The following is a 22,292-nucleotide window of genomic DNA, read 5'->3' as shown; positions in this document are numbered from 1 at the left end:
GAGCTTCTCCAGCAGCCCCCAGACCATGCCCCAGAGCATACCTGCACCCCGTTCCCACCTGTGCCTCCACACCTCTGCCCCACATCGGCCACTGCCCCCGACCTCGGCCAGGAAAAATGCTTCCCCACTCCTGCATTCTGAGCACACACAACGGGGCACTGGGTCAGGTTGTCGCTGCCACAGGCACAGGGTCGGCAGGGCAGACGTCATGGCAAAGCAATCCACTGCAGGACGTGATCCGTTTCCAAACCATCTGCAGTTCTCAGGCCACATCCCTGCTGATCCCCCGTCCGTCCAATCATCTTCTATGCATCCACACCCGAGCCGCTGTCCACGCGCCACCGCTGATCACCTGTCTGTGCGTCCAGCCCCAAACGTCTATCCACGGATCCGTCCTTTCCTTGTCCGCCCATCTGTCCATCCGATCTTGACCCATCCAGTCACCCACCACCCATCCGCCATCCGTTCTCAAGCCATCCCGCCATCCACCGGTACCTGTCGTTTGGAAGCATCTCGGCTCATTCAGGGGTAAACCCCTGGTGCTCTGTCCAGCCCCACCTGTCCCCCCTGTGATTACCTCTCAGGCTCAGGCAGAGTCCACACGGTCAGGCCTCAGAATAACCTGGTTCGTTAAAAATACTCATCTCATAGCCAGTGTAAGCACCATCATCCTCTGCTAATCCCTCATCGCTGGCCATACCTGTGACTCAAGGGGCCTAAGTTGTGGCAGGGGTGCGGTCCGCTCATTCGCTCAGCACCTGGGACTGGGAAGGAGCGCGGTGGGGGCTGCCTCTGGGATGAGCCTTTACCTCCTTCTCCCGGGTCTTGTGCCCTCTTGGCTCAGGGTGCAGGAGGGTCCAGCATGGGCCGGGCAGTGTGGGCACTTCCATTCGTGCCCTAGTCCAGCGCTCAGCCAATGCTAGGGTGAGTGTGGTAGCGGCGACGCGTTTCTAAGGTTCACTGAACCCGGCCTTTTTTGGTTTGTTCGGACCCTCTCCTTCCCTCTGCTTCCTACAAAGAGGATTAGTAGTGGCTGCCACCACAGGACAGAGCTGGGTTGGAAGTATGGCCACGCTGACTTTCCTCTGTGACTTCATTTCTTTCTTCTTGGGTATGAGGGTTACACGCAAGTGAAGGACAGGTGTGGACGCCGAGCCGCAAGGTGTGAGCTGTACTGGTCTGTTCTCCCCCAACCCCCGCCCCCAGGCCACCGGCTCAGAACGACACATCCTCTGGCTCCCTGGCCAGCTGGGTTCCCACAGGGAGTGGGAGCCACTGGCAGGAGCCTGGGAGGGGGCGGGAAGACGTTTGGGGCAGTCCTTGCCCCCCACCCCCATCCCTGCCCTGGCGCGCCCCCCACAGCCAAATCCCCACACCTGCAGCGCTCCAGGGTTTAGCGCCCCCTGGGGTCCAGACACGGGCAACTGCAGGTTCGTCAGGCCTGAAATACACACTTGGGAGCTCCTCCTCTTCAAGGAGAAAATAAATGAAAAGCTTACACACATACGGATCTGTATTTACATATCTATTCACAGACAGTCACACATATACCTAGTGTACACATAGTTATAGGCATGAGCTGAATCGTGTGCTCCTGGAGTTTAAAAATTTATTGTTGGGAGGGCACCTGGGTGGCTCAGTCCCGTAAGCGTCTGACTCCTGATTTCGGCTCAGGTCCCGATCTTGCCGCTCGTGGAATCCAGCCCCAGGTCGGGCTCTGTGCTGACGGCGCAGAAGCTGCTTGGGATTCTCTCCCTCTCTCTGCCCCTCCCCCTCTCTGGGCCCCTCCCTCTCTGCCCCCCCTCCCCCACGCTTGCATTCTCTCTCTCTCTCTCTCAAAATAGATACAGAAACTTAATTTTTTTTTTACTGTGGAAGCCTTAGTCCCCAGCACCTTAGGCTGTGATCTCACTTGGAAATAGGGTCTTCACAAAGGTGATCAAGTTGAGATGAGGTCATCAGGGTGGGCCCTGACCCAGTGTGACTGGTGTCCTTAAAAGAAAAGGAGATTGAACCCCAACCTCCTGGTCTAGCTTGAAACCGGGTGCCGCCAAGATGCCGGCTTACCACTCTTCTCTCATGGACCCTGATACCAAACTCATTGGAAACATGGCACTGTTGCCTATCAGAAGTCAGTTCAAAGGACCCGCCCCTAGAGAGACAAAAGACACAGATATTGTGGATGAAGCCATCTATTACTTCAAGGCCAATGTTTTCTTCAAAAACTATGAGATTAAGAATGAAGCTGATAGAACCTTGATATATATAACTCTCTATATTTCTGAGTGTCTGAAGAAACTCCAAAAGTGCAATTCCAAAAGCCAAGGTGAGAAAGAAATGTATACCCTGGGAATCACTAATTTTCCCATTCCTGGAGAGCCTGGTTTTCCACTTAATGCAATTTATGCCAAACCTGCAAACAAACAGGAAGATGAGGTGATGAGGGCCTACTTACAGCAGCTGAGACAAGAGACTGGACTGAGACTTTGTGAGAAAGTTTTTGACCCTCAGAATGATAAACCTAGCAAGTGGTGGACTTGCTTTGTGAAGAGACAGTTCATGAACAAGAGTCTTTCAGGACCTGGACAGTAAAAGGAGCCTGGGCAGACACTTCCCACAGCCACGGGCAGCATTTTACAGCAAGATGTACACAGTTCTTTGCCTTTATTTGATAAAGTTTTATACGGAAGAGAGAAGAGAGCATGTCTTCACTTGAAGAGCTCTTTATCAAGAATTAGGGTGGTGGGGAGAAGAATGGGTTGTCGAAGGGTGATTTGAAATTTTCTGTGTTATTAAGCTGGTGCTTAATAAGAATAGGTAATAATAAAGAAATTTCTAACAAAAAAAAAAAAAAAAAAAGAAAAGGAGATTGGGACGCAGACACGCACAGAGACACAGTCTATAGCGCTGTTTTGGCGGCCGACGCGTGTGTATGTGCGTGTGTATGTGTATATACATGTGTACATATATGCACATGTGCACGCACATCACACTTTCATATATTTCTATACCTTCATGTGCTCATATTTTATGTTTTATCTTCTGTACAACTGTTACACATTTTCAAAAAAACGTGACTATGTGCAGGCACTTCTGGGGTCCCCCCACCGCCCAGGGCCCGGGAAGGGCTGATGGGGGTAGGCCCCTAAGCTGCCGCTCAGCCAGCATCAGCACCCCTGCCCCTGACCTGACGGCGGGAGCCCCACGCCCTCCCCGCCCCTCTGTAAACACCCTAAACGCCCCCTCACCCAGGTCTTCCTCTGAGAGGCCCTCCCCCTCCAAGCCACGACACTGGGCACCTCTCAGCACCCGTGCCTCCCACAGGGAAGCCCCCCGGGGAGAGTGTGCAGCCCAACTCAGGGAGGGTGAATCCAGCCCCCGGGGACCAAGGACGAGGGTCCCTCCAGGAAGGCTGGGGGGTGGGATTCCCAGCCCACAGGTGTTTCAGACCCTCTTTCTTGGAGTGGAGCCCTCCGTCACCTGGCTCCCAGGGGGCTGGGCGGTGGAATCCACCCATCCCGCTGTGAACACGGTGCTCCCGTGAGGCCAAGGACTCCCCCCGGCCTCCCCTCCTCCCCGCCCCTTTGCACAGGTAGGCAGGACAGTGGGGGGAGGGTGCCTGAGGGCAGCTGCCAGGTAGGGGAGTTCTGTTGCTCCTTTGAAAGCACAGGCAGAAAACTCTGGGCCAATCACTGGGAGTTAAGGGTGCGGGAGCCTCATCACTAAGCAAACTCCACCCCCTGGCACTTGGTTACCCGTCCACCCGCCCCACCATTCCCTTCCCCCACTCCTGCCCGTGACACTGTGGTTTGAGGGGCCGCTGGGTTCTTGGTTGCTGCGGGAGTTCGCTGGGCTGCCGGAACTAGAGACCACACACTGGGGGGCCTAGAACAGCAGAAGTTTCCCCTCTCACTTTCTGGAGGCCGGGTCCGGAATCCAGGAGTCGGCAGGACGGTGCTCCCTCCGGAGCCTCCCCGCCACCCTCCTAGCTGCTGGTGTGGCCGTCAGTCCTGGCCCTCCGGGGCTCACAGCTGCACCACTCGAGTCCACCTCTCCCCTCCTGTGTCTGCATCCAAGTGTCCCTCTTCCTGCAGACACACGGGTCATGTTGGATTAAGGCCCACCCTGATCACCTCTTCTCAGCTGATTACGTCTGTGAAGACCGTTTCCAAATGAAGTCACATTCACAGGTCCTGGGGATTAGGACTTCAACATCACGTTTGAGGGGACACGGGTGCAGGCCCCAGAACCCACTTGTTAAGCAGGTACGGATTTAGAAGGAGCCGTAAGGTGGCTTGAGGATCAGGCTAAGCTTCCAAGAACAGAGCACGGACCCACCGCCAGAGCCGGTCTGCGTAAGGGATCTGCTGCCTCCACTGAGCCCAGAACTGCCAGAACTGCGGGGTCCAGCAGCAGCAGGAAGCAGCCCCCCCACCCACAAACGCCAAGTCGGACATCTGCCCCTAGTGGCAAGGGGACAAGGGGATGCATACCCCGGGGGAAGGGGGAGCTCCGAATTCTGAGCGGGAAGGAAGACGGGACTCACAATGTGGGAGCCATCAAAGACACTGGACAGCCACGGTGACAGATGTCCCCCCCCCCCCCCCAGCCACTAACCCCACTCTCTTCTCTTTTACTATGAACAGTCCCCAACTGTGCTGCAGGAGTATTGTCATGTGACACAGTTCTGGCCAGTGCCGTAGCCAGAAGCCTACCGGGGAGCATCTGGGAACTGTTTCCATGATAAAAGAGACAGACATCTCTGTCGCTATCCTTTTCCGCCTTCCTCCCGCCCGGAACATGGAGCTATGGCAACCCTCTGTGACCATGAGGAAAAGGCCAACAGGATTACAGAGATAGTTCACCTGTGGGCTGCTGAACTCACAGAAGCCTTCCTGCCTCCAGGCTTCCCGTTATGGGAGAAAAACAAAGCCCCAGTGGTTCAAATGACTGCAGTTGTCAGTATTTCTGTTACTTGAAGCCAAAAATGCATCAATTCATACAGCAGTGATCCATTCATCCGACCATCCCTCCATCCAAGCTAAGGTTAAGAAAGCTTTTTTTTTTTTTTCCCCCAATTTATTTTTGAGAGAGAGAAGAGAACAAGCGGGGGGAGGGCAGAGAGAGAGAGAGAGAGAGAGGGAGACACGGAATCTAAAGCAGGGTCCTGACGTGGGGCTTGAACCCACAAACTGTGAGATCACGACCTGAGCCGAAGTCGGATGTTTAACCCACTAGGCCACTCAGGCGCCCCAGGTTAGCAAAGCTTTTAAGCAAATGAGTGGCGTCCGTTTAAACTTCAGGAAGTTTCCGCAGTAAATTAAGCTTGCTTTTACAAAGGCTGGGAGAAAAGAGAGGCACACAGACCGCCTGGAGGCAGAGGCGGGGGTGGGGATGGAGTTTATTCCGAAGTCATCTGTGGAAGGTGGCGCACTGTCGGAGGTAGGCTTGGGGAAAGCCTCTGAGGACTCCCAGATTTGCAGCAAACCAGCTGTCCGGCGAGGACGGCACCTGCACTAGCGCCCTCCAGGGTAGCAGAGCTCCGGATCTCGGCCTCTGCACACGGGGTGGGAATTCTCCATTCCACGGCTGGCTCCAAACCTTTCCTCCACCTGATCTGCACGCCACCCGGCTGCGTGCGCGTCGTCCCGCCCGGCCGGGGCCCGGCCAGGGGCAAGACCAGGATCGTCCTCCCAAAGCCGGGCCCAGCCGGGCCGCGGAGAGTCCCCACCGAGAGGTTTGCAGGCGCTCGGCAGGAAAGGCAGGCTGCCTTGGGCAGCGCGGAGGATCGGACCCTGAGCACCCCTGGCCCTCCCACCCAGCGCCAGCAAGGCCCAGGCCCCGCGGCGGCCACCCGTCTGCAGGGCTGCGGCCGCACGGGAGAAGCCGGAGGGCTCGGCAGGGGCTGAGGCCCGAACACGGCCAGCCGGTAGCCGCGCGCGGGTGCGCGCTCTGCGTCTCTCCCCAGGCGCCCGGGGCCCCTCGGCCAGGTCCCGCCGGCGCAGCGAGGACGACGCGGGGTCCCCGTCCCCCTGCCCACGCGTCCGGCGTCGTCCCCGCGCGCCCCGTCCTCCGCGAGCGCACCCGTCGGCGGACTCAGCCCCGCGCGGCGCCGCCGGGCGGAACCCGAGGCCCCGCGGCTCGCGTTTCCCGGGGGCCTTCCGGGAGCGCAGGCGCGCCGTCCCACGTGACGGGGGAGCGCGCGGGAGGCGGGGCGAGCATGCGCGGTCCGGCCGCCACTTCCGGGCGGGCTGGGGGCTGCGGGTCGAGGGTCGAGCCGTCCGTGTCGGTGGCTCTGCGCCCCGCGCCCCTCGGCCGCTCTCCTCGCCACCCGCCAGCTCGGGGAGGGCGGGGCGTGACGATTGTCCCCTCGAGAACCTCCCCGGGCGGCATCAAAGACCGGCGGCCGGTGGGAATAGAGTGAGGAGGAGGCGTGTAACCTGGGACCGGAGGGGCGAGGAGCTGGAGTCCCGGCCTCTCGGACCCCGGACCCTCGGCCGCCAGACTCCCCGGACCCCCCGGTGCCCCCGGGCCTCTGGCGGGGGCCCCAGACCTCCGGCCGCCCCTCACCAGGCTGGGCAGGAAAGCACACAGCGCGCTGTGGGACGGGGTCCGCGGCTGGTGACCCCAAACCTTAGAAAAGGCCCAGGACAGGGTGCTGGGAGGCGAGGTCGGAGGGAAAGAAGGGGCAGGATCTCCTTGCGGGCGGGACGAGGAGCGCACACCCGCGGGGATTCCACACCCGCACCTGATCTCGGGGGTGCCTCGGAAGACCGCCGCGGTATCCGTGGACCACGATTGTGATTTGGACTAGGGTGTTGCCAGTGGGGGCGGACAGGCCCAAGATAGGTTGTGCAGACAGGAGCCCAGAACTTTCTGTGGAACCTGGGGAGTAAGAAGAAGGAGCTCCCAGCTTGAAGGAGGAGCTCATCGGGGCTCTCATTTGCTGGAAGGGGGGCAGCTGGGAGAGAACCGGTTTGTGGGGGGATCCGGGCTTCATCCCGCGCTCCTGGAAGGCACTCAGGAGGCGTGTGTAGGCGTCGCATCTGTGACTGGACGCAGAGGGGAGCTGGCGGCAGGCAATGCCCGCTCAGGGGGCACCAACAGGAGATGGCATCTGTCGAAACGGAAAGGGCGAGGCTCCCTAAGGAACGGGCGCTGGTGGAGAAGCCCGGCGGGGGGCCGAGTGCCGGCGTGTGCGGAGACGGAGGTGGACGAAGCCAGTGGGGTAGAAAGGACCTGGGAGAGCAGCGAGTGAAGCGGGGAGTGGTTAGCGGAGCAAGATGCTGTTGAGACGGAGGCCACGTGACGGGAAGGCAGCGTGGAGGTGGCTGGTTTCGCGAGCGGTGTGGGGGGAGTCGTGGGGAAGGGGCTGTATTGGCGGGGATTGCGGAGTAAACAGCTTTTCCCTCTGAACTAGAGGAACCGGTTCTAGAGTTCACCTGAAACACGAATAAGCAAAAATAGTAAAGGAAAAAAACCCAAACCGAAAAGGCAGGAATGAGCAGCTACCCTGCTGCAGAATGGTGCAGCAGCTTTTTTGGGTGACACTGGGGACAAAGAATATCCGCATTTACGGGAACATTGGAGAATCCCCAAGAAACGAGTCCTAGTGGGAGCCCAAAGGCAGGGACAAACGGGGTGGGAGGGGGCCCGAGCCAGAGGGAGCAGGTCCACTGTGTCCGTTTTAATGCCAGAATGAAGATGAAAACGCAACACTTAGGGAAGGAAGGAAGGAACCCGCACACAGAATTAAGCCGTCCCTGAGCAGGAGCAGAGGAGGGAGGGGTGAGGGGTAAAGGGCGGGGTTTCAGGTGGAACCTAATTCACGTAGGTTGGCAACTAATGCCCAGTAACCCGATCCAAAATAAAGCCAGGTCTCCCCACTTCTCCCCGTCCTGCAGGGACCAAGTCCCCTCCCCATGAGGGACCAGAATTCCCGAGTTACCGATTATTCTCTTCAACATCTTTCCAAGAATATCTTGTTAACTGTGCAAACGCATGTTCACGTGCTTACAAGTTCCGCTCTCCGTGGCGGGAGGGTGGCACGCTGCCACCCGTGTGCTCTGTGACTCCCACTCGGTGGGGGCTTCTGGAGGCCGTGCGGTGCCACGCAGGCACCTTTGCGGCCGTGGTGTCCCGTTTAATACCGCGGCTTGGCGGGTCCCCTGCCGACGGTGCTCCAGCCTTCGGCGATGCCCGGCCGGGTGGAACAGGGCTCCGCCACCCGGCCTCGCACGCCGTTCTGCACACGTCCGAGCTTATCTGAAGACAGATCCCCAGAACTCCGGGGTCGAAGCGCTCGCGTCGCCGTGATGTGGGCAGCAGCTCCGAACTCGGCCCGGAATCAGGTGTTAGCCGACTTCGCGCCTGCCAGGCGTCTGTCACAGCGCCCCTGCCCCGCAGCCCCACCAGGGACCAAGGTGACGGAGCCGTCGTCATCGCCAGTCTGATGCCAAACGGTGTCTCTAAGCATTTGGTTTGGTTTGAACTTTTTTAAATGTTTATTTTTGAGAGAAGGACAAGGGCATGAGTTGGGGAGGGACGGAGAGAGGGAGGCACAGAATCCGAGGCAGGCTCCAGACTCCGAGCCGTCGGCACAGAGCCCCACGGGGGGGCTTGAACCCGGGAACCATGCGATCATGACCTGAGCTGAAGTCGGACACTTAACCGACTGGGCCACCCAGGCGCCCCTAGTGTTTCTAAGCATTTTGTTAAGGCAAGTTTTTTAAGAGAGTATTTATTTTTTGAGAGACAGAGACAGAGACAGAGCGTGAGCAGGGAGGGGGCAGAGAGACACACACACACACACACACACACACACACACAGAATCCGAAGCAGGCTCCGGGCTCTGAGCCGTCAGCACACAGACCGATGCAGGGCTTGAACCCATGAACCCTGAGATCGTGACTTGAGCTGAAGTCGGAGCCTTAACGAGCCGAGCCCCCGGGGCGCCTCGCGCATGCAAGTGTTTGAGGTACAGTAATCCCCCTGCCTGTGTCATCCGTCTCAACAGCTGCCCTCTTCCCGCTTTCTAGCTGCTTCTACGCCTCTGTTCTTGCCCTTTCGCAACTATTTTTATCATTTTTTTAAACGTGCATGCTTCAGAATGCGCCAGTCTTCACTGTAAATCTTCCCCACTCTGACAGCTACATAGCACTCCGCCCTGTAAAACTCAAGAACGGCCCATCACCCCAGAAAAGCTCGCAGGTGCCCCCGGCCGATGCTCGTCCCCCCCACGGAGGCTAAAGTCTGACTGCTCTGCTGGACGTGACTTTGCTCTAGAAACTCACGCCAAGGAGACTGTAGGGCAGGCGCCCTTCCTGCCCGCCTTCTCTCCCTCAGAACAGGGACACTGGCCCACGCCGTGGTGGCCTGCCAGCCACCCCTCCTCATTGCTACGAGCTGTCCCTCGGGGAGAGGACCGTGCAAGTGGTCTGCCCGGTCTGTGGGGGATGGGCTTTCGGGTGGCTTCTGGCCTTTGGTGCTGCGAACACTTGAGGAAGGTCCCTCTGGGGGACACGTGTTTCATTCCCGCTGGATGGTCCCCAAGGCAGAAGCGCCGGGTCAAGTGGCAGGTGCACGGCTGACCTCCTGAGGGGCTGGCCCTCCCCTGCCGAGGGGCCGGCTGTCCCCCCGCCCCCCGCCTCCCCGGGGCTGGTGTCGCCTTCGGGCTGCGGACAGGCGTTCTGGGATCTCGCTGTGGTTTTCATCGACACCCCCGCCCCGTGATGAGTGGCGCTGAGCACCCTTCCGCGAACGTGCTAAGTTCTTTCGAGAAATGTCCGCCCGGCCCGCTGCCGCACACACCTCCCGGCCGCACCGGGCGCTTCTCGTGTGGACACCTGTCCGCGTGCTGCCGCCTGCCTCGCCCCCCGGCGCCTTCAAGTCGTCTTCTGAAACGCGGATGCTCTTGTCCAGAATGTCTCGTCCTCTGTGGTGGGGGCTTGGCCCAGCCAAGCCGGGCCTCACTGGCCCCTGGGAGCCACTGGTTCTGCAGTCCCTTTTTTTTTTTTTTTTTAATGTTAATTTATTTATTTTGAGAGAGGGAGAGAGAGAGAACATGGGTGGCGGAGGGGCAGAGAGTGAGAGACAGAATCCCAAGCAGGCTCACAGAGCCCCACGTGGGGCTCGACCCCACGACCCGTGAGATCATGACCTGAGCCGAGTTGAAGAGTCGGACGCTCAACCGACTGAGCCCCCCAGGCCCCCCTGCAGCCCGTTCAGGACGCTGTCGGAACGGGGTCAGCAGCCCTCCTGAGCCTCCCCTCTGCGGGCTGTGCAGTGAGGGGAGGGCTGCGTGCATCTGGGCCTGCCAAGGACCAGGACAGAAGGAGACAGGCAGAGGCTCCCGGTGAGGACCGGGGAGCTGAAGGAAGGCGGGGGGCAGACGGTGAGGAGGTGGCCACGGCAGTGTTCCGTGTCGCAGAAGCTGCTTGGTCGGACGGGGACGCGGCTGGTGCTGTGCTGGGGGATCTGGACTCGAGGTTCCAGAGGGGGCGCTGCTGTTGGGCAAGTCGGGGCGCGGGGGCAGGGGAAGAGGCCGCCGAGCGCAGCGAAGGGTGCTGGATGCGTTTGGCCACAGGCCGTTGGACGCCGAAAGCCTTGGCCTCGGAGACGGGCCGCGGAGACGGAGCGGCGTGTGGAGCTAGAGCCCCCTGTGAACACAGGGACCTCGGGTGCGGAGCCCAGCAGAGAGAGGGTGGGGTCTTGGGAGAGGCGGGGCGGGGGCACAGACGCCCCCGCCTCCCTTCCTGGCCCCGGCTGGGGGGCAGATGGAAGAAACTGGGTGTACCCGACACTCTGCAGGGGACAGAGTCTGGAGGACAGCCGGCTGCGGCCGAGGGGCCGAGCCCTGGGCCGCAGCCGGCGCGGGGTGAGGCTCAGGTGTGGAGGCTGTGGGCAGGGCGGGGTCCTCCCCGAGCTGAGGCCCTGAACGCCGAGCAGAGGCAGGCAGCTGTGCCCCACGGCCCGTGGGCAGGGTGGGGTCAGAGCCCATGGGGTGCCCGGCACATCGGAGGACAGAATGGGACCTCGGCAAACCTACGGGAGCACGGCAGCGGCTCGCTCAGACGGGGCCTCCGCACTCTTCTGGAACACTGCTGGCTAGGGGTTGAATCGCGTCGCTCCAAAATGCCTCTCCAAAAACCCGAACGCCTGGCCCCTCAGAAGGTGGCGGTATTTGGAAATGGGCTCTTTACAAAGGCGTTCAGGTTACAACGAGGTTCCCGGGGTGACCCCAGAGCAATTGTACCGATGCCCTTCGAAGAGGCCATCAGGACACAGGCACGCACAGAGGGGTGGCCTCGTGAGGGCACGGGGAGAGGACGCACCTACACGCCCAGGGCAGAGGCCTCGAGAGCCACCGGCCCTGTGACAGCTGATCTCACACTTCCAGCCCCCAGAACTCCGAGGAGATAAATGAGTGCCCTCGGAACCGCCGGGTGAGCACTGCTGTGTTCGGGTGGCCTGAGCTCGCCATGCAGCGGCGGACAAGCCAGCGACAGGAAGGCACGGCTGGGTCTCTGCACACAGGCTTTTGTTCAAATTGCTGGAAACGTCATCTGGTCCCGATCAGGGAGGTGAGTCCCTGCCCCCCCCCCCCCGAGATTTCCGGGGATGCCCCAGATCCACTGACGTCTCTGCAGGGCCAGCTGCCAGCAAGGCTGGGGCTGGGCTGGGTGGGCGCCTGGGCGCCGTGAGCTCGGCTGGTCTGCTCCCGGAGCTGCCTCCTGCCCGCCTGCCCGCCTCGGGCCCGGAGCAGATCAGCAACCAGGCCCGCAGCCTGGAGCCGCCCCAGGCCCCAGACGGCTGTCCCCATCCTCCTCCCACGGCCTGGGGGCTCCGCCAGGGACAGCTGCAGGGGCACGCAGCAGGGAGAGTGAGGGCCGGGGGCGGGTGGCTCCGTGACAAGGCTCGGGGCCCACAGCGCCGGTCCTAAACTGCAAACTGCTGTCACCTGCAACCCGGCACAGCTCGGCCGGCTCTGCGGTGCCCTCTGTCCTGGGTGCCTTCTGACCTGGGCACCGCCCCAGGGAGGCGGCCCGCACTTGGTGGCCGCTGTCCGTGCGCCTGCCGGGCCTGACCCCCTTTTCCCCTCCAAAGCTGTGCGCCCCGCCCTTGTTCCCATTGTGCACTGAGCAGCCGGGCAGAAGAGCCCTGGGGACAAGGATGAGGGCCGGTGGCCCTGCCCGGAAGGACTCTGACAGGCAGAGGGCTGCCTTCCCTGCTGCCGTGGGGGAGGTCAGGTGGGGTGGTCGGGAGATGCACAGACCCGTTCTGCCCCAAGTACGGACAGAGGGGGTGCGGCGGGACCCGGGGAACAGCCTGGAAGTGAGGGCTGCAGGGAAAGGAGGGACAGGGACCGGAGCTCGCCCCCGTCTGCTACAGGTCGCCAGCGTGCAGATGGCCAGCACTGCGCCCTCCGCTTGGAAGTTGGTCCAGACTTCAGGGGTCCGTTTCTGTGGGGATCTGCTGGAGGTGACGATGGAGGAGGAGCTGGAGGTGGAGGCGCCAGACCCTTCCACGTGCCTCGGTTTACCATCCAGCCAGTGGGTCAGGCCGGGTGGCTCCAGCCTGCGAGGAACGGAGCTGGCAGCCTGGGTGACAGACCGGGCAGCGGGCTGGGTGTGGACACAGCTTGGCAGCGCTGGGCCGGCGGGAAGGACCCTGGAAGCCTGGGCCCTGGTCGGCCCCTCCCCCACCCTCCTCCCCTGCCTGGTTAGCATGGCAACAGCCTCCTCCCTGGTGCTGAGAGGGCCGCTGAGTCACGGGCCCAACTGGGAACATGACAGGGTCCCCCTGCAGGACAGTGGCTCCGGTCCAGGAGGAAGGCTCAGTGGGAGGCAGGCTGCATGGGGGAGGGGAGGCACCAGGCACCACCTCCGAGAGGCGACCAGCTGCGGTTGGGACCGGGGCGGGCCGGGCCTCAAAGTCTAGCCACAAACACAGCAGGCTTTTCAGCACCAGCTCAGCTGAGCACCACCTCTGGGGACCCCTTGGTCCCTGCCCTGCCCCTGGGTCTGTCTGCTTCCGCTCTTCCTGAAGGACACTTTGGCCAGAGCGAGGCTTGGCCCGCACGTGAGGCCGTGTGCTCCTCTGCCCCGGGCCCAGGGACGTGCTGAGAGCCTCCAGCTTCCTGCTCCCACGCGAGGGCCGGGCAAGGGCTGGGGCACCCACCCGAGCCCACCTGCCAGCTCTGATCTGGCTCAGGGCTCCAGAGCTCCCCCAGCCCCCTCCACCCCTGGGGCCAGGCCCACCAGCACTGCCCAGATCCAGGCCTCTGAGGGCCCAGCCCCACCCTGAGGGAGGTGGGAGGCACCCGAGTTACGGTGGGAGGACAGAGGGCAAAGGGCATGTGGGGGGGCACACGGGAGTTGGGGTGGCCTCTGAAAGGCGGGTGGACGGGAAGACCCAAGACCAGAGCGTCGGGAGGAGCTTCAGATCCAAGCTCCAGGGCCTGTGGCTGCCCAGCAGGGGCCCCCTTTGACACCCCCTCCCCCCGAAGAAGTTTGAGGCCTCTGACCGGGTCCCAGGCTGCATCCTGTTCCCCTCACTCAGAGCAGTGGAGGCGACCCATCCACAGCCCTGCCCTGGCCCACGCCCCCCACGGGGCACAGCAGGTGATGCCACCTGAGACAGGGCCCCCCAGAGTGGCCGCTGCCCACCGGGGCCCTCCCTACCCCCCCCCCCCACCCAGACCAGCAGCGCCCACACCTCACACACACACCCGGAGACGCGCACACCCCGGTCCCCAGGAATAATCCTGCCCATCTCCGCCTGGGGCGGACTTTATTACCACGGTCATCATCAAGACGATCATGTGAACACAGGAAGACAGCGCCGGTTTCCAGACTGTCGTGGCAGGCGGGTGCCTGCAAAGGAAACCTCCCGCCAAACGCTAAGCACAAACAACTGTCCTCTGGGTCACCGGGAGCCGTCACCCCAGGGGCAGAGCAGCACGAGGCCGTGAGGAGGAGGCTGGACCAGCCTGCGAGGACCCCACCCGGCAGGCTCCCCTCGAAGTGCACCTGCTCGCGCCTCTAATACACGTTCCCGCACAATCAGGGCGTTAAATATATAGAGATTTCGTCGGAACCGCGTTGGTTAACAAATAAACTCACCACCTCTCTTTACATTAACTTCACAGTAACTGTTTGCAGAAGACGATGAATCCAGTGTTGAGAACTCAGGGGAGGAAAGTCAGTTTCTTCCCCGTGGAAACCCCTGGGGAGAACCCATTCTCCCTGCTGCCCACTGGGCTGTGGGCGTGGCTTGGGGACACAGACACACACACACACACACACACACACACACGGAACCCTGACTCGGTACAGGACATTGAGTGTGAGGTACCACCAGCCCTTCCGGGATACCCACAAGCAGGGGGTCCCCTTCCCCTTCCCCCAGCTCTCTCTCAGTCTGCAGCCAGTCCAGGGCCTCTGAACCCCAAGCACCAATGGGGAGGGGGCCCCCCCGCACCGCACGGTGGGCGGCACACACACCAGGAGAGCCGGGAGCCTGTGGGGGGAGACGGCCCCTTCGGTCCACCTGCTGTGAAGGTCACCGGTCATGTCACTCCAGACCAGACAGATGAATAAATAGGACATCAAGTGTTGCCAGGAGACGGGAGAATAACTTAAACTTGGCTGGACTCTGTCCTCAGTGCCTCCAGTCAGTGGGAACCTGGAGTCCCGGGGGTCTGCCACCTGCAGGGCCCCCGGGAGCTGTGGCAGGCCTCCCTCTGGCCTCTCTCCTTGCCGTCAGCGAGGACATTCCGGCAGCAAGATTTGCTGAGTGAGTAGGCGGGCTAGGCGGGGTGGTGACCCCTCCAAACGCACACTCAGAGGTCTGCCCATTCTAGGAGCCGTGGACGACAGTGGGGGCTGTGACCCCAGCCCATCAGGGGCTTGCCCCCCCACCCCGTGCCCTCTCTGTCCGATGGAACTTTCGCCCAGGCCCCACTGGAGGGAACGGAAGGCCTGCAAACATTGCCCCCGATCAGAGAGAGCAGCTTCGGGCCCCCAGATCACGGCTCTGGAAATGACCGGCAGCTCCAGGGAGACCCTGAGCAGGCAGTGACCTCAGGGCGAGGCCCACAGCAGCCCGGGGGCAACCTGCGGCCACGCCGGTGGGCGGCTCCCTTCCCAGGCCCTTCCCGGCCCCACCCGAGGGATGCGCAGAGGCACCCTGGACCCTGTGCTCAGGCAGGGAAGAGCACGGCCCATCGCCCACGGGAAGACAGCTGGCAGCCTCAGGGAGGCTCCTTCTGCGTCTAAAGAGAATCCTTTCCAAGTTCCGATTCCCTCCCTCCGCCGGAGTTCCCGTGTGGTCGGGATCACGAGCTCTGGGGGACCCACCTCCCACCCCGGCACCTGGAACCCCGGAGCCACTCAGCTTCTGGCAGGTTCTGCAGAACCCTGATTTCCCCTGCCCGCGCTCCCTGTGCCCGGGGCCTCCCGAAGAAGCTCCCACTGCCACCCGCCGGGGCGGCCTGTTCCGTCCAAGTGCCCTTTTTGGGACACGCTGACAGCTTCTGACGCGCTTTGGGACACGCTCTGCCAGCGCGCCAGTGCGGGTGTCAGGAAAGCCCTTGGAGGGGGACACACGTGCCTCCTGGAGCCAAGGAGCCTGGGCCGGAGGTCGGGGCAAAGGAGACACTGGCTGGAGGGGAAAGGAGGGCAAGACAGTGTTTAAGATCAGGGCACGGGCTGGGGGCAGACGGGAGTCGGAGGAAGGGAGCAGGGGCCGGGCGTGGAAGAGGGCTGCCCAAGCCACCCTGAGTCACCCCCAGTCTGAGGTCCCCGCCAGGGGCAGCAGTGGTCTTCCACCGCGGGGAGCTCTGACCCCCGGGGCTCCCCCCAACCCCGTCGCAGCTCCATCCCAGTGTCCCAGCCGGGAGGTCCCTCCCCTCCCTTTTCCAGCCCACCCCCACCCCCTCGCGCCGCACAAACACGAGTCACACCAGCAGGGACTTGACCAGCCCACAGTGGAATTTTCGGACGTGGCGGTAGAGGTCCCCCGACTGCGTGAAGCGGCGCTCGCACCAGCGGCAGGCGTGCGGCTTCTCGCGCGTGTGCACCACCGCGTGGCGGCTCAGGTTGTGCGAGTACTGGAAGCTCTTGCCGCACTGCGCGCACGTGTAGGGCTTCTCGCCCGAGTGGGTCCGCTCGTGCCTCTTCAGCGTGTACGTGCACGAGAAGGTCTTCCCGCAGAGCGGGCAGGTGGGCACCGTGCCGTCGGGCGAGAGGCGCGCCCGGCCGCCGTCCCGCTCCCGGAAGTGGGCGCTCAGGTGCAGCTGCAGCACGTGGGCCCCGGGGAACAGCTTGCCGCACAGCGGGCACACGCACGGGCGCGCGCCGGGGCCCAGCTCGTCCCCGCGGGCCCCCAGCTCCGCGTCCGGCTCCGGCTCCGGCTCCGGCTCCGGCTCCCGGCCTCCCGCCGACGGCTCGGCTGCAGGGGCGCAGGGTGGCTGCGGGGGGCCGTGGGCGCCGCCGTCCCGTTCCGACGGCGAGTCCCGCGAGTCCCGCACTGGTGGCTGCGCGCCTTGTTGCGTCTGGACGCGGGGGGCTGTGTGAAGGACACGCGGTGCGTGCGCTGGCTCCCGCCTGCGGCCCGGCTTCAGCGACAGGTCCAGGGCCCGCTCGGCGTCTCCTGGGGCCTGCCAGGGAGGGGGCCCCGGGGCTCGCGGGGGGGGCGCGCGGAGCCCGGAGCGGGGCGGCCCGGCCTTCTCCGGGGCCCGGGCGGGCTGGGTGCGCGGCGGCGGCCCGAGCGGCTCTGCCCGGGCGGCGGGGGGCCCCCGGGGCAGCGCGCGGCCCCTGTCCCTCAGCCTGCCCTTGCAGACCTTGACGACGTCGTACATGTGCAGGTAGCTGGCGGCGGCCAGCACGTCCTCCACCGGCAGGCTGCGCAGGTCCAGGCGGCCCCCGTACATGAAGTCCAGCAGGCGGCCGAAGGCGGGCGCCGTGACCACGTCGCCGTTGAGCCGCACGGCGTCGCGGCCGCCCGCGGGCCGGTCCCTGTAGAAGAGATGGAAGTAGACGCTGCAGGCGGCCAGCACGGCGCGGTGGGCCGGGAAGCGCGCGGCGCCCACCAGCACGGTGCAGTCGCACAGGAAGCCCTGCTCCCGCTGCTGCCGCAGGCGGCCCAGCAGCCGCGCGCCGTGCTCCGGGAACTCCATGCGGCCGCCGGCCTCCGTGGGCGCAGACGGGGCGCCCCCGCGCGCCCCCGCACCTGCCCCGGGCGGGACCGGCTCGCCCGCGAGTAAAACAGAAGCCGCCGGCCGCGGGGCGGGTCTCGGGGCGCGAACCTGCGCGCGTCCCGGCCGGGCCGCCCCCGAACTTCTCCGCGGGGCGCCGCGTCCCCCGACGCCCACGTCCCCGCCCGCCGCCCGGCCCTCCGCCGCCGCCGCCGCCGCCGCCGCCGCCGCCGCGGGCCCCATTTATGGCAGCGCGGCCGTGGGGAGCGGGCCGGCGGGCGGGGCGGGCGGAGCCGGCGCCCGCCCCCCGCGCTCACCTCCGCCGCCCCGCGCCGCTCTCCGGCCGCCGCCCGCGCCGCGCGCCCTCCCCGGTGCGGCCCCGGTGCGCGGGGCTCCGGGCGGCGTGCCCCGGCGGGGAGGGCGCCGGGCGGGGCGCGCTCCAACTTGGCCGGCCAGGCAGCGGCCGCCGTCGCCCCGCCCCGGAGAGAGCGAAACTCGGGGCGGGGGCTGGAGGGGGCGGGCCGAGGCGACTTCCCGGAGCGGCGGAACCGCTGAGGTCACCCTCGCCGCCCCTTCCCGGCCCGCCCCGCCTCGCCCAGCCGGGCCCCCGGCGCGCCGCCAGCTGGGGCACCGGGGTGGGAGGGGATGAGGGGCGCGGCGGGGGAGGGGGCTCTCTCGCGATATTTGCCGCCTACGCCTCCGTGTCCCCAATCCTCTCCCCCCCCCCCACGGTGGGGTCCCCACTGCGCCCCTCGGCTGAGGAACCCCTTCCGAAGACCGGATCCCCTCCGGCCCCGCGTGGGGCTGTCACCCGAGGGCGCACCTCGCGGGGCGCTGGCCCTGGGACGAAGCAGGGGACACGCGGAGGGGGTCGTAAATTTTGAAAAGATGACACCCCTTCTTCGTGGAAAGCCTCTTTCTGAGGTTGCAGTGAATTTGGCTGGTACCCTCTTCCAAACACTCAAGCAGAACCTTGTTGACCGCGGAGTCTGGGACGGGGGGGGGGGGTGGGCGGGGGGAGACGGGGGTGGGCGGGGGGAGGCGGGGGGGTCCCACCCGCTCAGCGGAGCTCGGTACAACCCGTGCTGGGGGCCCGGAGTCCCGAGCTGGGTGTCCCAGAGCCTCACGGACAGGGCGCGCCTCCGCAGACACGGTGGATAGGGCCACAAACGCCTCGTCGGAGAGAGGGAGGCCCAGGCGCCCCAGAGTCCAGAGGAAAAGTGTTTAGGGACGGGGAGACCCTGTGGAGGGGAGGAGTTGGCATCCTGGGGGCCCGGTGCAAGAGCCGGAGGGGCTGCTGGGAGACGGAAGTAGCCTGAGTGCAACAGAGCGATGCGGGCGCCTGGGAGGCTTGGTGGGTTAAAGCCTCCGACTTTGGCTCAGGTCATGATCTCACAACTTGTGAGTTCGAGCCCCGCGTTAGAGCTGTCTGCTAGGAGCCTGGAGCCTGCTTGGGATTCTGTGTCTCCCTCGCTCTCTGCCCCTCCTCCTCCCCCATGCACGCGCTCTGTCTCAAAAATAAATACAAATTAAAAATAAGTTAAAAAGAAATAGAAAGCGATGATTTTGGAGCAGTTGGGGCCCCAGGGGCGGGGGTGGGGGTACTGTTGGCTGGGAGTCTCCCTGGGGCAATGGTCTAAAGGGGCTGTCCTTAATTGAGCAGGGTTGAGGCACTGACCACTGCTTGGCTCACCTTCACAGGAACCCGTTACTTGGGCACTCATATTATTACACCCGCTTGATGGGGGAGGTTTTTAGGTAAGGGGCCCAGGGCCACACAGCAGGCATTAAGTCCCTGAACCAGGATTTGAACCGAACAGTCTCCTGAATTCCCACCGGCACTGCCCGGCTGCCCAGGAGTGGAGGTGGGGCTGGGGAGGAGGAGTCTCAACCAGGGGCCTGATGGGGTGGGGGGGGGGGGCGGCGGGCTGCTGGGGAGGGGCTGGACTACAAAGGAAGGGACCTCCAGCGCCAGTCGCCAGAGGCCTGTGAGATGCGAGTGAGTAGCCCCCAGGGGGGTCCTATTCAAGTCCTTAGGTTGGAGACCTGAGGACTAGGCCAGCACAGCTGGTATCTAAAGCCTGTGGGAAGGAAGGCCACATTTTTTTTTCAAGTTTATTTATTTTTAAGTTGAGAGAGACACGCAAGCAGGGGAGGGGCAGAGAGAAGGAGAGAGAGAACCCAAGCAGGCTGTGTGCCATCAGTGCTGAGCCCAACTCGGGGCTGGAACTCACAAACTGTGAGATCATGACCTGAGCTGAGATCAAGAGTCAGACGCTTAACCTACCCAGGCGCCCCAGGAAAGCCACATTTTTATTTATTTTTAAAAAAATTTAATGTGTTATTTATTTTTGAGACAGAGAGAGAGCATGAGCGGGGAAGCGGCCTTGACAGAGGGAGACACAGAATCCACAGCAGGCTCCGGGCCCCGAGCTGTCAGCACAGAGCCCGATGATGTGGGGCTCAAACCCACGAACCGTGAGATCATGACCTGAGCCGAAGTCGGACGCTCAACCGACTGAGCCACCCAGGAGCCACATTTCTATACTAAACACTTATTCCTTATTCATTTGCAACTCAAATCTGACTGGATTTTTATTTTTATTCCCCAAACCGGGCAAGGTTTGGAACCCTTGCAACCCTTTGGAACCCTTGGAAACCTTGGAACCCTGAGCTCACCCTGTACTCAGCCACGGAGACTGCCCCTGGCTCCCAAGCTCCATCCACTCTGGGGGCCCCTCCTCAAGCACGCCCCCCTCCTCCTGGCACCCCCAGCCCAGGCCCCCCCAGGAGGAAGGGAATTCAAGGCAGGTCAGAGAGAACCCGGACAGGACTGCCCCTGGGGTCTTGGGCTTACAGCCTACCGCCTGCCCCCCGCCAACCTCGGGCACAGCCATTCACCTCCTTGAGCCTTAACACTGTCATCTGCAGTGTGGAGTCTCACCTACCCGCCAGGCCCACAGCAAGACCTCCCCTCCCAGAGCCCTTCTTCCCCAGCTCCTCCCCCACTTGTCTCTGCCTAACCCCCGCCCCTCCCCCCCCCCCTCTAGAGTGGTCTCCCCTGAGCACCCCGGCTAAGAGCTCCCCCAGGCCATCTTCTCCTTTCTGGGCCTTAGCCTTTTCCAGAGTGCTCCCCATGTCATGTGACCACACTACCTCACGAGGCCAGGAAGTTGGCTGGGCCCGACACAGGGGGTTCAGTAAATGTCTCTTGAACGCATGCGGTGGCTTTGAGGAATGTCCAACCGAATCCCGAGTGCTCCGTGGCGCCTACCTGTCCCGCGTTGCTTCCCCAGGTCTGGCCCCTGAGGCCACGGAGGCAGGGCTGGCCGTCCTGCTGCGGACAGCTCCCCAGCCAGGCCCGAGGGAGGCCCCGGGGCCGGCAGGGTGCCCTGCCCTGCCCTGCCAGGCTGTAGGGACAAAGCGCTCCTTGGGGCCCTGACAGAGGCTGTGGGTGTAGAGAGAGGCCGAAGCAGGTTGGGACACTGCCTATGGGAGCCGGGGAGGCCAGCCCAGGTAGGGATGAGCCACGGAAGACGGGGTGTCCCCTCTGTGAGGGAGCGCAGGCCCCCTCCCCCGTACCTCTTGGGTGGGAAGGTCTGACTCAGGTCCTCCTGTCCCACCCCCCACTCCCAGGAGAGGCTGCCCCCGCTGGCCACCCCAGCCCTCGGATCCCCTCTCCAGCCTGGAGAGGAGACGTCTCGTGCACAGGGATGACAGGAGGCCACGGCAGGCGGAGACCCCTGGATGCAGCTGGCCGGGCGGCCACCTGGCCTGGGAGCCACCCTCAGGCCCCGCCCTACAGCTGCTGCTGAGACCGGGCAGCCGGGGCGCGAGTCCTGCCGGATGGCTGGCGGCAGCAGAAGGTGACGGGGCCCGAGGCCCCTGAGCTCCGAAGGCGGCAGGCAGCCACCGTCCTCGTCCTCGGGGCTGCCACAGCAGTTTTTGTGGGGAACATCTGGCGAGGGGCTCCCCAGGGGCCCCAGCACGGGCCAGGGCTGGCTGACAGGACTGGGTCTTCATCTAACTGGGCCGCACAGGGGGCTTCTTGGGGGCAGCAGCTCCGCCTTCCTCCGGGGGAGGGCCCCGCCTGCAGCCGGGACTGGGTGCTGCCCGAGTGGGGCTTGCTTGGGGCTCACACAGGTCTCGGGCCCTCGGCGGGCCCCAGAGCTCCGTGCAGAGCAGGGAGGGAGGCCTCCTGGAGATGGGCCGGGGGCCAATACGGCAGCGGCTTTTGGACCACCGGGACGCAGCCTCCCGGCCGAGACGCCTTTACTCAAATGGCCATCGGGCTCCAGACAGGCTTGGGGAGCCACCACATCTTCCACGAGAGGGCGCCCTCCCAGACCCCCAGGGGCTGCCTGACCCCACCCACCCCGCTCTCTTCTTGTCCTCGGCCTTCTCCGTAGCACTGCCAGCCCAAGATGGGGGTGGGCGCGGACCCCCTTCCTGGGAGAGCAGTGGGCAGGTGGCACAGTCCCAGAGGGGCCCAGGGGCCCAGAGGGAAGGTTTGCAAGGTACGGGATGGACAGACGGGGGACATCCGGGGGTGACCCTCAGGACAGCTGTCGGGTCCCAGGGTCCCAGAAGCATGGAAGACTGGTCCAGGCCTCTCACTCGGCCCCCTGGAGGCAAGGCCCCACCTGGGGGTTTTCAGTGAGAGCCGGAGTGCTGGGCTGGGTTGGGGAGAGGGGCACAGGGGCAGCGGGGAGAGGCCAGGGTCCGGCAGTCATCTCCCCGAGGTTCGAGTATCCCCTGATCAGGGACAGTCCTTCCCTGAGGAGTATAAGTCTCTGCCTCAGCCCCAAGAAGTCCGGCAGGAGCCCCCCGTTTTGGGTGTAGACGCTTTGCTGGACGTTCGGCTGGGCTGCACCTGCCTCTGACCCAGGTAAAACCTCCCAGGCTGAACCCTGACCCTGGATGAAGAACAAAAATGCCCCCCTCCCCCACAAAATACATACCAACTCCAGGAGGGTAGCTCACTAGAGTCTCCCTTTTGCCAAAGGATTCCTATCAACTTGGAGACCTCGGGATGGGGGGAGGGGCAGCTGTTGGAGAAACTTGTGGCTCTAGCTGAGCACAGGGCCCAGGGAG

At 63.6% G+C, this 22,292-nt stretch overlaps 3 protein-coding genes across 3 annotated transcripts; 2 read left to right on the top strand and 1 right to left on the bottom strand.

Moving 5' to 3' along the window:
* Nucleotides 1–2,031: 2,031 nt before the first annotated feature.
* On the top strand, nucleotides 2,032–2,840 carry LOC122221471 (actin-related protein 2/3 complex subunit 3). Its single transcript, XM_042940729.1, has one exon. It carries the CDS (start codon nucleotides 2,056–2,058, stop codon nucleotides 2,590–2,592), a length of 537 nt encoding a protein of 178 aa, XP_042796663.1. The 5' UTR covers nucleotides 2,032–2,055; the 3' UTR covers nucleotides 2,593–2,840.
* Nucleotides 2,841–10,169: 7,329 nt separating this feature from the next.
* On the top strand, nucleotides 10,170–13,959 carry LOC122223190. The gene is made up of 2 exons (XM_042944457.1): nucleotides 10,170–11,583; nucleotides 12,392–13,959. Exons 1-2 carry the CDS (start codon nucleotides 11,482–11,484, stop codon nucleotides 12,938–12,940), a joined length of 651 nt encoding a protein of 216 aa, XP_042800391.1. The 5' UTR covers nucleotides 10,170–11,481; the 3' UTR covers nucleotides 12,941–13,959.
* A 150-nt stretch (nucleotides 13,960–14,109) lies between these two features.
* On the bottom strand, nucleotides 14,110–17,183 carry ZBTB42 (zinc finger and BTB domain containing 42). The gene has a single exon (XM_042944456.1). The coding sequence runs from the start codon at nucleotides 17,178–17,180 to the stop codon at nucleotides 15,960–15,962; it is 1,221 nt and encodes a 406-aa protein (XP_042800390.1). The 5' UTR covers nucleotides 17,181–17,183; the 3' UTR covers nucleotides 14,110–15,959.
* Nucleotides 17,184–22,292: the final 5,109 nt, after the last annotated feature.

The sequence above is a fragment of the Panthera leo genome, chromosome B3, assembly GCF_018350215.1.
Source record: "Panthera leo isolate Ple1 chromosome B3, P.leo_Ple1_pat1.1, whole genome shotgun sequence".
NCBI classification, from domain to species: domain Eukaryota; kingdom Metazoa; phylum Chordata; class Mammalia; order Carnivora; family Felidae; genus Panthera; species Panthera leo.
This window is presented reverse-complemented; position numbering and strand designations above follow the sequence as displayed.